Below are 13,037 nucleotides of genomic sequence, written 5' to 3'. Positions count from 1 at the left end.
AGGTCAGGTACTACTTTCTTACCTGGAAATGCGAGGGCCCAAGTAACTGGTCTCCCTGCCTCTGGTGAGTTAATAGAGCAATTTTTCAAAAACATGGATCATGGCATTCGGTTTAAAACCCCTCAGTAGTTTTTTATGGCCTTTGATGTAAAACCCAAAACACCATCACAGAACCTCTCCAACTGTAACTTGGCTTGAATTCTACATCATTTAGCTGGTTTTGGATTGGCCTTCGAATGCCAACTTAAGCATCATTTTCTCTAGCTATCACACAGCCCCTCCCAGCTTGTTAAGTGCTTCTTCCTCCATGTTCCCATCATCCTTTTTGAAATCTGAGGCTCTTATCACAGCACAATGATGCTGGGTGACGTGGCCATCTCCTCCACCGGTGGAAAAGTTCAAATGCAGGGACCATGTCCTTCATCTCTGCATTCACGATGCCTAAAGATGGCTCTCCAAGTGCTGGTGGCCCACATGAGTACAATATAGTTCCTGCCCTTGAGAAGCACAGTCTAGAGGACAGTGACACAAGAGCTATGACAGATAAAGGATCAACATTCTACATCAACACCTTCCTCTCTACAGTTCCATTATCTTACACACAGCACTGGTCGCATTGTTGAATTTTTGCTTCACTGTCTTTCAAAACATGGAGACAGAGATAAGGGTTGGAGAGAGGAAGGAAGGGTGTCCTATTCTTCTTTGAATCTTCAGTGCCACACATAGAAGTGGGCATATAAAGGTGCTATATGTATTTAATACATGGAATAATTTAATCATGCCTCCTCTAGGGGGTGGGGAGGTGACCAAGGAAAACTAAAACAAGAAAATTGACATTATCATTGAACTTGAAAGTCATCTCCCAGAATGAGCAAAGGCATCGAGTGGCAGGACAGTCTGGCGAGGGCCCTGGACAAGCACAGCTGATTTTAGAAAGGCGCCCAAAATACATTCAAACCTGAGGATAGTCTGCTCCTCCATTCTATCCTCTGGGGGATCTTTGGATGTCCTGAGACACACAGAGAAGAGGTGGTTATCCTAAAGCTCCTATCTGCTTACAAATCACCGAGGGAGTCTGACCTGACAAGAGCAGCTACAAATCCTCAGACATCACATAACTCAGAAGCGGTCACAGGAGACACACCAAATTCAGCAGAGGCTTCTTCCGTTTTCATCCACCTCAAACCAGGTACTACTATACCCCAAATGCACACAGAATTGAAGATGAGACCACAGGGACCATGCCCCCTAGCCCTGACTCAAATATGCCATGCAACTTATTTGGGGATCATAATCTGTGATTTTAAAAATCAGATTTCAGTAAAAGAAGCTATAGAAACGCGTCTCAGAAAACAAAAGAGGGGGGAGCACAGTAATTTCATATAATGGAATTGCAGTTAACTATGATTCTGTGGAATATTTTATGTGATATGCCCCATGCTTTTCAGCTGATAGAATCAGAATGGACTTTGTTCTAAAGCAAACCCTTAAATGTGCAGGCAAGGCAAAGAATAAAGCCCAAATGAAAATACTGTTTTAGTTTATATGTTTATGAAAACTTATTAAGGGGAGTTCGCACACACTACAAATACAATTTCAGCAAGCTGAAGTTTCACGCGCCTCTTATTACTAATTCACATTTGGCCTGTTTCTCTCACCTATAAGCCAGAACCAGCCACCACACAGTCTCCAGGAAAGCCCTGGACCATCCCGTGCAGGGGAGAGGGTAGCGCTTCCCTTAGCTTGAAAGGGGCTCCATGCCCTCGGGACCCATGGGTGTGGCGTTGTCCTGCCTCACACAAGAAAAGGGGGTAAATCCTGCTAGTGGTTTTATTTGAATAAATTGTTTAAAAGCTGACATGTATAATTTCAAAAACAGAGAAGAGTAAAATGAGCAGAAAATCTGTTGTGCTGTCTTTTACAATAAAGAACGCTGGTAAAAAGGAGTTCTTACCATTTGCAACAGCATGGGTGGAACTGGAGAGCATTGAAATAAGCCAGGCAGAGAAAGATAAATATCACATGATCTCACTCATTTATGGAATATAATGAACAACATAAACTGATGAACAAAAATAAATCCAGAGACAGAGAAACATCAATCAGACCATCAAACCTCAGAGTGAAGGTAGGGGAAGGTGGGGGTAAAGGGGAGAGATCAACCAAAGGACTTGTATGCATGCATATAAGCCTAACCAATGGACACAGACACCAGGGGGGTGAGGGCATGAGTGGGGGAGGTGGGGGGTAATGGGGGAATAAGGACACATATGTAACACCTTAATCAATGAATTAAAAAATAAAAAAGAATGCTGACCAGCCTATTCCTTGCATTAAGTGGGAATGTGTGATTTTGCAGCCCATTATAAATAACCATTCTTTACATCAAGAAAACAGGGGAAAGAAAAGAAGAAAATATCATGAATGCAAAAATGAGGAATATCCTAAATATGGGGAACAATTCAAGAGACAGAGTGACATGGAGGGGAAAATCCTAGTTCAAGAACGGAGGACAAGATCACAATGAACCTCTGAGGACATGAAATTGAGTGTTTGAGTTTGCACAACATCTACCGTGATGAAGAGCTGACCATGTTATAACTCCTCCGGCATCAAAATTCAAGTATGTCTATATGGGAAATGTTCCATAACATGTCAAGTCTGTTTCTACAATGGGTCAGTAAGCAAACAGATGTTACAAAGATTCCTCGAAAAGGAATATTTGCCGAAAAGTGTTTTAGCCCAATTGATATTTAGTCTGCATAGGGCTAGAAAAAAAGAAAAAGCTTATGTTTACATTCTTCTTAACCTAGAAACATACCTATTATTAGAAAGGTTGTTATATCAAATTCACACCATGCTGTTTGCATTCATTACTAGTAACAATATTTACAAATAGGACACTGACATCAAACTTAGTAAAATGTCTTTTTTAAAATTCAAATTTATTATGGTTTTAAGGAAATATGTGATTAGGCATCCAAGCTCTCTTTAAATAACATTTTTGAAATTTTCCATTGTATTGTTCAACGTTGTGTACACTTCAGTTTTCAATATAAAAAGATGAACAATGTATTATTTTATGTGTTCATGCAGATTGAAGAAGAAATGATGCTGAATCAAATTCCCAAACCCAAATATCTGGGGTAACTGAGTCAAATATCTTTTTTTAAAAATATATTTTATTGATTTTTTACAGAGAGGAAGGGAGAGGGAGAGTTAGAAACATCGATGAGAAACATCAATCAGTGCTTCCTGCACACCCCTTACTGGGGATGTGCGCGCAACCAAGGTACATGCCCTTAACGGGAATCGAACCTGGGACCCTTGAGTCCGCAGGCCATAGCCCTATCCACGGAGCCAAGCTGGTTAGGGCTGAGTCAAATATCTTAAAGTTGGTTTATTCTGTGTTTGTTTATGATGTGTGTATATTGATTACAATTACTACATGAGCATCCAACACTGACCTGAAAGCTGAGTGTTATCCAAACTCCTCAAGTTCAACAATTCCATCATCTCCTCCCTATTACAAAACCAGATCTTTAAATATTACCAGTAGTGCAGAACCAGTATGACCATATCTATCTTTCTTTGGTAATAATGTCTACTTCTGGATTGGCTAGGTCTAAAGCTAAGAGTGGAATCTGACTTCCTCCCAGAGCAGCTAAAATGAACCCGTATGAATACTGTTTTGGACAGACACACCCTGAGGGCTTCACTCTGTAAAGCAGAAATATCTGAGGTTGATTCCAAACCCCACCCTACCAGGGCTGACTTTGTCCACAGCCACAGTCTTACGCTGCACACTCCTCACACGAATGTTGCTATAGTCCAACACAGATCTAAATTTACAAAATTAGAAAAAGACTTTTCAAGAAAACTCTTAAGATCCAACTCAACCCCAAGGTTTCATTTTAGTCTTTGATTAAAAAAAAAAAAGATGTCACATAAGCATTTATTTTCATTCCTGATTCTGTGAAAAGACTTGAAGACCAGCTTTAGTGTCTGTCCAACCTACGTCCTCACCACGTGGCCTGCAGGACTTTTTCAGGTGTCATTAGTCTGATTCTGTGTTTGAGAAATCAGTAGGGCTCGTTTCCTCTGGATGTGTTTCTTGTTCCCCCAGAATGCACAGTGTTTCCTGGGATCTTCACAACAGTGCTCTGAGATGGGCAGGACAGGCCTACCCTCTCCAATTTACTGATGAGCTTATGAGCAGGCGACATGCCAAGCGCTCACTGTAAGAGCAGCTGTGACCCAGAACCAAATGCTCAATCCAGAACTTCCATTCTTCATGCAAAAGCATCAAAAAGACATGTGATTACTAATTTACTGGCCAATCTATTGATTTGAACATATGGATGATATAATCCCCTTGAAGGTTGGCCACCCCCTTAAATCTAGACCAAAATTGAGAGTTCACTTGCAAATCATGGCCACAAATCTGCCCTTCACTTGTCTTAAACTACTAAACACCTAACTGGGCCTCTCTAGGAAACTGTTTTTCTGGTGTGCAAGAGGAAGGAACTTAAGAATCCACAGCTGTCATGAGAATGATATGAGAGGATGCTGCTAGAATCTTATAGGCCCGGAGGAGAAAGAACAAAGCCCCAAGGAAGTTACTAGGAAGTGTACATAATATTTTATTGCCTTTAAGAGTTTAAACATAAGAAATAAAAATCATACCATTTATTGTTTCCTAAATGGCCTATAAAGGTTAAGTGACTATACTACTTAAATTGGAACTGCATGATTAAGGTGATTTACACTGAAAATATACTCTCTATGAAGACTGCTTTAAATCTACCAAAAGAGATTCGTCATCCTCTACTCTCACCTGGGGCTTAAAAGTAACTCTTAAAGGCTCAGGAGTTGGGATTTCCCCCGCTTCGCTGGGAGGATGCACCACCCTGGCCTCCTCGTGGTCTGTTTCACTGAGCTCATTGCTGTAGAGCTCACTGATGGGGCTCAGAGACTGGCTCCCGGCAATGATGTCCACGCCCATCTCCCTGACCTCTTCTGGACCTTCGGCCACCGTTCCTCCTTTAGCTTTCCGAAGGCCACGCATCTTAAAAGTGTCCTTCGAGGGAGCTGCATTAGAAATAGATTGCTTAAATCTTTCCCCTGACTGTTTCAGCCTCTCTCCTGACTGCCTCAACCTCTCTCCTGACTGCCTTAGCCTCTCTCTCCTTTCCGGGGTCACTATTCTAGTTCGCATTCTATTGACTTTCTTGTCAAAATTCTGCCGCGTCTTCTGCATGTTTTCTTTGGAAAATGCCTTTTTGAAATTATCAATGCGCTCCTTGCCTGACTTTCTAAGCCTTGTGGATCTGCTTTCTTCAACGTAATATTCTTCATCCGAAGACAGATCTATTGGGGGATCAAAGACATCTTCATCGTCCTCCTCTTGATTCTCAGTTATGCTTTTGTCTTTAACAATAGACAGGGATGTTGGACACCGAATATCCTCCTGAAGGAAAAAGAAAGCATGTTAGAGACCAGTTCTTTTACCTTCTGCTGTGCCTTTAAATCTCCTCCATAGGCTGTTTATCCTCTGCCCACTTCTCTTTTTAAAAAATGTTTTTAATGATTTTTAGAGAGAGAGGAAAGGAGAGGGATAGAGAGATAGAAACATCCATGAGATGAGAGAGCAATATCATCGACCAGCTGCCTCTTGCACATCCCCTACCAGGGATCAAGCCCACATCCCAGGCATGTACCCTGACTGGGAATCAAGCCAGTGACCTATTGGTTCCTGGGTTAATACTCAACTGGTGAGCCACACTGGCTGGGCTGCCTACTCCCTAAATGTTGGTATTTCTCCAGAGCCCTTTTTCTTTCTTCATCTCCCAAGCTCACCTGAGCAACCTTATCCAAGCCTCTGCCTTAAGATCCAATTGTAAGCAAATTCACAAATATTTTCACCTTTCCCTTTCTCCTAAGATGAAGACACATTTTTAAATAATGGACAGACCCCTCCACCTAGTAGCACAAGTATCTCAAACTTAACTCATCATCCTCTCCACAGCTACTTCCCTTCCTGAACTCTCAGTACCAATACCCATCCAGGTGCCACTCAGCTAGAAACCTCAGAGTCATCATCCCAAATATTTTCTCTCTTTCCCATCCCATATCTAACTGCTCACCAAGTACCGTCAATAATACTGCTTAATAACTCACCTGTTCCCTCCTCCTTCCTCCTTGCCTCTACCAAGGTTTTAATTCAGGTTCTTGTCACCTGAGGCCTGAATCTGTGTAATACTTCTACCTCCAAAACATCACCTAAGCATTTCCTGAGAAATATGTCTAAAGCATAGCTCTGATCACATCCTTTTTCTACTTTAAAACTTTTGGGAGCTCATCAATACTCAAAGGATAGTGTTCAAACTCTTTAGTATGATGAGAAGGCTCTTCCGTTTGAGCTAAGCCACTTTCCCCCAGTCCAGCAACACTCAGTCACTCTCAGTTCCTCCAACACGTACTACAAACATTGTATAGGTGGGTCTTGCTTCCTTAAACACCCCTTCACCTCTGTTCAACTTTGTAAAAAATCTCTCTCTTCAAGAATGGGTTCAAATGTCCCCAACTTCCCCAAGAGGCTAATTGTGTCTCCAATTTACATCAAAATGACACGTGCAAACCTCTATTTATAGCATTTATCACAGTCTAAATTGAATTGGAACCCTACTTATTTATAAATGTCTCTGGAAGCTTTCACTTAATGAAAAGTTCATGAAGACAAAGATGTGTCTTATGTTTTACTAGAGGCCCGTTGCACGAAATTCGTGCACAGGGGTGTGTGTCCCTCAGCCCAGCCTGCACCCTCTCCAATCTGGGACCCCTTGACAGATGTCCAACTCCCCGTTTAGGCCCGATCCTGGTAGGATCGGGCCTAAACGGGCAGTCAGACATCCCTCTCACAATCCAGGACTGCTGGCTCCCAACTGCTCGCCTGCCTGACTTCCTGATTGCCCCTAACCACTTCTGCCTGCCAACCTGATCACCCCCTAACTAGCCTGATGCCTAACTGCTCCCCTGCCAGCCTGATTGCCCCTAACTGCCCTCCCCTGCAGGCCTGGTCTCCCCTAACTACCCTCCCCTGCAGGCCTGGGTCCCCCCCAACTGCCCTTCCCTGCAGGCCCAGTCACCCCCAACTTCCCTCCTCTGCCTGCCTGGTCACCCCTAACTGCCCTCCCCTGCAGGCTTGATCGCCCCCAACTGCCCTCCCTTGCAGGCCTGGTCCCTCCCAACTGCCCTCCCCTGCTGGCCATCTTGTGGTGGCCATCTTGTGTCCACATGGGGGCAGCCATCTTTGACCATATGGGGGCAGCCATCTTGTGTGCTGGAGTGATGGTCAATTTGCATATTACTCTTTTATTAGATAGGATGCCCAGTATGACTGTTGGGTTAAATAAGGGGCCATATCTTCATCCAACAAATGGTAACTAAGCACCTACCATGCACAGTCAATGCTCTAGGAACTGAGAACCACCTCCTGAGAGGAAAACAGAGTAGAAGAGCTTACAGTTTCAGAGAGAGATAAACAAGTTAAATGTAAAGTATGTTGGATGGTGGTAAGTGCTAAGAGGTGAAAAATAAAGCAGGGAAGGGGGGAAATACAGTGACTAGGAAGGATGCTCAGAAAGGCCTCACTAATTAAGGTGACATTCTAGCCTAGACCTATAGGTAATGGGTATACCTGGGAGGGAAGGAGAAACAGCAAGGTGGACGAAGTGGTTGGAGCAAAGTGATCAGGGGGCAGACAACAAAAGGAGGAGAGAGGGAAAGAGAAGTAACAGGAGGAGGGCTAGATCATGTAGGGCTCCGTATCCAATATTTTGAGTGTGAGAGGAAGCCTGTAAGAGTTCTGAGGAGAGAAGTGCCATGATTTGACCCATGTTGTACAAGGATCACTCTGTTGAAAATAGGCTATTGGGGCAAGATAAGAAGCAGGGAGAACTGTTGGAGACCACTGAGATAAGTCAGGTGAGAGTGGATCAGGGTGTTGGCAGAGGTGGTGGTGAGAAGTGGTCTGATTCCACTTCGAACATAGAAGCCAACAGGATTTGCTGGTAGATTTGGATGTGAGTGTTAAAGAGCATTATCATTTGGTGACCACAAATGATAATTCTCAAGTACATGGTCTAAGCAATTGAAGGACAGATTTTCCTTAAAAAAGATGACAAAGACAGCAGGAGGAAGAAAGCGGAAGGGAAGGATGAGATCTACATGTGATGACTCTGAAATGCGTCCTGGAAATCTAAGCAGAGATGTTGAGTAGGCAGCTGAGTATGTAAGTTTGGATTTTAAAAGGGAGGTCTGGACTAGAGATAAACATTTTGGAGTCACTAACATAAGGATTAAATTAGAAATCATGAGATTAGATTAAAGCAATCATGAAGACATTGAGTGAATGAGTCTACATTCTATTATTCAAACTCCTTGGGGCCAAGGTGTGTTTCAGAATTCGGAATATTTCAGATTTGGGAAAAAATAATATAACATTCCCAGTGAAATCTTGGGAAGAAACATTTTTGTGGAAAAAAATATGAATATTCACTCTAAGGTGGGCTAAAGATTATAAACAGCCTCATGCTATCTCAGGTCAGATTTTGTCATCGACTGAGTTTGGGTCAAGTAAGGAGTTGCTGCCAAATAAGTTATTAAATAATATAGGTTTTGGTGTTATAGATAAAGGGATTTCGGATTTGTAGGTAAGAAGAGAAGAGAAAACCAAAAGGAGAAAGATCAGCCAGTGAAGCAGGAAGAAATCCAAGAGAGAGTAGCAGCCCTACCCCTATCTCCCAGAAGCTAAGGGAAAAGAAGTTTCAAGAACAGAGGGAGGGGCTAACTATCAAATGTGTCCAAGAAGAATGAGAATTAGATTTGGGAACACGGACACTGGTGACCTTACCAGCCCAGAAACACAGCTGCTAAAGGAACCCAACTATTTAGGGATTATTTCTAAAACTAAACAGGGAAAACTTGGAAGATCACGAGACTTTTAACTGAACCCCTGAGTTAAAATTCCCTAATGAAGACTGTGCTCCCACTTGATATCCAGAGTAAACCTGTTCAAAAGAAAATGAATAAAATGAAAGAAACACATTGACATATATTCCAAAACCTACCAGACTGATGATGAAGAAGAATCCCTGAAACCTTATTTCTTTGGATACGTATTTAAAATTAAAATCTTTGACTACAGGACTAAAGAGTCTAGGAGCTTTTAAAAAAAGGGCAGGGTGGGCGTCTCATAGCTCTCTGATGAATCAGAAGCAGCAAGATTATTCCTCTTTTCCTGACACCTGTTGCAGGGAGTAGCTTCAGCAACACCAAGTGGGTGGGTATGGCCTGAGAAGGTATAATTAGATAAGGAAAGAGCCAAAAAATAATTACTGCTTGGCAGGGGAAAAATCCATCTCAATCCTGCTGTGAAATCAGATATAACTCAGAAATCAGATAGGGCTCAGAAATCACATATCCTTCTTCAATTATACAACAAATTATACAAAAGCAGAATTAACAGAAAACAGAGATAGAGTCAGGGACAGTACTTGTTATATGAATCCATTTGTTGTAAATCCCATGAGTCAGAGATACATGAGTCAGTAGTGAACACACTGTAATAATAATTAAAGATTATGGGGTTGAATTATAATTGATTTCCAAATATGATTGTTACATACTTTTTATGTAAAAGTCCAGGTTTAAAAAAAAGATGAATTTTATAACAAAATGAGTACTTTGGGTCAGACTTGAATATTATAGTAATATAGCTAGGGGAATTTGGAATATATAGAAGTCTGGGATTTACCAGTAGGGAATGGCAAAGATCTCACTTGTGACCACAGGCCTGTGCTTAGTAAGCAAAATTGTTAGAAGATATGCTAAGACTCCTGTTTTGTATGATCAAAAGGTCATCAAAGTGAAAGCATGTTCAAAGAAAAATGATAATTGTATGAGAAGTAGATAATTTTTTTAATGCCAATGTCCAGGATTGGGTGAAAGCTCAGCCACACACAACTGTGGGAGATAAAATACCATAAGGGTTGCCACCAAAAGATATATCGAGGGAAAACTTTTAGAGGAAGGACCCAAACGGAAATGCACATATCCTATAGCTGAGTTAGCTTCAAGTTAATTTTAGTAGAAGAAGCATTCTCAATATAACCACTTACACATATGAACTGTGAGAATGAATGACAAGAACTCTGAAAACAATCATGTGAATATTGTATCATGTTCTAACATCTAATGAATCATCAAATCTGAGTTCTATGTCCACTGTTATTTGCCTTTGTCTTTTCTCTGCCACTATAGATGACTGCTTATTGACTAACTGCTGCTTACTCCGAAAACGTACTTTCACGAATCTTCCAGCACTCTATCTTACAAGGAAAGGTATCTGACCTACCTAGTGCCTCTCAGCGATTTTTCCATATTATCTTCTATTCATTCAAGTAACTATAGGGGCTCAAAGAGAGGGGGGGAAAATAGCAGGTTACAGGAAATTAATGGTGAATAAATACAGAAACATTATAACTTCAAAAAAAAAGAATTACGTCAATAGACAAACAAGAGTCCATTAGAACTTTTCAGAAACTTCTGTGCTCTAGCCTCTGTATAGCTTGACTGGCACCTGCTCCATTCTTGGCACGAAGGTTCTCAGGACAAATGCTGGACACTAAGAATGTTTGCTGGCGTGACCCAAGCAACTGGAGGGTGATGTGTACCCGTTACGGCTAATGCCCTTGGAAAGTGAATTGAAGAACGGATACCACATTCTCCAATACCAAATCTAGATCCCCATTATGTACACTAACATTGGAACTGGGCTCCGAAGCTAAGGTGACTAATTTTTTTCAGGTTTTTAAGTCTGGAGAAGAACTTCCAGGGATCTGGAAGGAAAGGGAAATGACATAGTCCAAACTATCTAACTTTGAAATAAGCAACACTTCTCTCTCCTCCCTATTCTTCTTCCTAAATAACCAACAGATTCAAAATACCACTGTGTAATTTTATCAGTCAAGAGTGGGCTATGGAGAATTGACTAAAGTGTAGAGAATGCTGTGTGAGGTTATGGCCCACATCCCTACTATCTTACAATTATCTGCCTACATAATCCAACTGCCCTCCTATTTTATTCTGTTTTAATTCTTCTAGGGTTTTTTTTCCTAAGCATATGGGCATCCATTTTAAAAACGCAGTAATGATAATAATGTATATATGCACCATTGAATATATTACTGATTTTATACTTAGAACAAAATCTTTGACAATAATTTTTTGGGCCAAAAGATTTGTGAATTTTTTAAATTCTTAATATGTACTAACAAAACTACCCTACAGAAATGTTGTGCCAATTAATTATCCTACTAGCAGAACAGTGAGGTGCTTGTTTTTTTCTACCCTTAAACTCTGAATATGTTATGCTTTGGTAACTGCAAAAAAGTAGGTGAAAGAAGAATCCTGCTCCTTTATTTTGTCTTTTGTAAATTGCCTGATAATGATTTTCCCGTTTTTCTACTATGAGAGGAAAGTTCAACTTTTTCTTTTTGATTTGTAAAAGTTTTAAAATATATTATAGATAGTATGCATTTGCCACGATTATGGTCCTAGTTAAAAAATATGAGTTCAAATGTACAGTATTATAGGAACTTGGCTCAATATGCAATGCCACACAAAAACTATTGTATTACATCAGCTAAGTAAAAAGACTCTGTAATTAAATATAAGGAATCACTTCTGTGACTCTGACATTTATATAACTATAGTAACAATAACAAAAATAAGAATAATTGCCTGGTTCATTGCAAAATACAGTTTCTTATTATTGTGACTCGTGTCTCTTCCAGTTCAAATGCTCTAAAGCCTATGTGAGGGCATCATGCTAAGATGGCTAATGTGCTGAAAGAGCTTTCCCAATATTAAGTTTCAAAGGCAAGAAATAGACTCAGCTACAGCCCACAGTTCATATTACACAAAATGGTTGAGAGGCTCAAAATACTGATCTGATAGTACGTTCCTTCACTTAAAAGTGGTTTGATCCTGAGATATATGCTGATAGAGAATTCTACTACAGGCATACATACAATAGCTCCGAGGCAATGTTCTGCTAGGATTTGTTGACAGTGAAAGCAGGCGAGGGATTGCAGTAGGAATCCAGGTAAACCCAAGCACAAGCTTACCTGGAATATCACCACCCGGAATTTGTTTTTCTTCATTATCTCCTCTTGCTTCGTTTCCACTTTCGTCACGTGAACTTGCTGCTTCTCCACCCGGGCCTTCACGTCCTTAATGTGAGCACTGACCTTTCGGGTTTTCTCAAACAACTTGTTAATGACATAGCCTGTGTTGCTGTGTGACTGCGAAAGCTTCAGCAGGTCGATCTGGACGGACTTGATGGAGTTTCCCATCACCCGGTGCCTCTCTTCTATTCTCTTCTGGCTCGCCTGCACTCTGTCCACGATGGTGGCAACTTTGTCCAGCACCGTCACGATGGTGAGGGCAGCGTCTTGGTCTTCATCTTCGGCCATGCCCGACAGGCGGTTCTGGTGGATCTTATCAGCATTTGAAGCAGACCCATTATGTTCCATTTTACTTATTTCTCAGCTACAGAGGGCCTCCCACCATCAATTCTGGCACTTAGAGCAAACAGCTTCGTAACAGGCAACGGGGTTGTTTAAAGGGTTGGAAGCCCCACCCCTGGAGACTGGTCAAGTATTTATAACTACAAATGCCCATACGTGACTGTTCTGCAATACGAGCCCTTGCAGAGCACTGGGGACTGTTCCAAACATGCTTACGGACTGACTAAGGGACTCAAATAAGACTGTGTGGATAGAGGAGAAAAGCTTTTTTCAAAAAAGCTCACTTTGTTGCTAATATTAAGCCTAGAAGCCAAATGACCAAAGAAGCGAACTCTAAATGTTGGGTGAGACTTTTGCCTTTAGATAATTTCCAGCAGAATTTGTAAAAGCAAAGGAGAATTTTCAGCAAAAATCTGCTTTTTCTATTCATTTCACTGACATATC

General features: G+C 41.3%; 1 protein-coding gene across 1 annotated transcript; it reads right to left on the bottom strand.

Annotated features, from left to right (window-relative positions):
- Positions 1–2,923: 2,923 nt before the first annotated feature.
- CAVIN4 (caveolae associated protein 4) lies at positions 2,924–12,713 on the bottom strand. Its single transcript, XM_080668073.1, has 2 exons — positions 12,192–12,713; positions 2,924–5,470 (listed from the first exon to the last, which is right to left on the bottom strand). The coding sequence occupies exons 1-2, from the start codon at positions 12,597–12,599 to the stop codon at positions 4,784–4,786; spliced, it is 1,095 nt and encodes a 364-aa protein (XP_080524199.1). The 5' UTR covers positions 12,600–12,713; the 3' UTR covers positions 2,924–4,783.
- Positions 12,714–13,037: the final 324 nt, after the last annotated feature.

Source organism: Plecotus auritus (assembly GCF_963455305.1).
Source record: "Plecotus auritus genome assembly, chromosome: 5".
NCBI lineage: Eukaryota > Metazoa > Chordata > Mammalia > Chiroptera > Vespertilionidae > Plecotus > Plecotus auritus.
This window is presented reverse-complemented; position numbering and strand designations above follow the sequence as displayed.

Coding starts and splice junctions, on each gene's coding strand:
- CAVIN4 (XM_080668073.1), bottom strand. CDS start 12,599: ATGGAACATAATGGGTCTGCTTCAAATGCTGATAAGATCCACCAGAAC. Junction 5,471..12,191: donor TCCGGGTGGTGATATTCCAG/GTAAGCTTGTGC, acceptor TTTTTCCTTCAG/GAGGATATTCGGTGTCCAAC.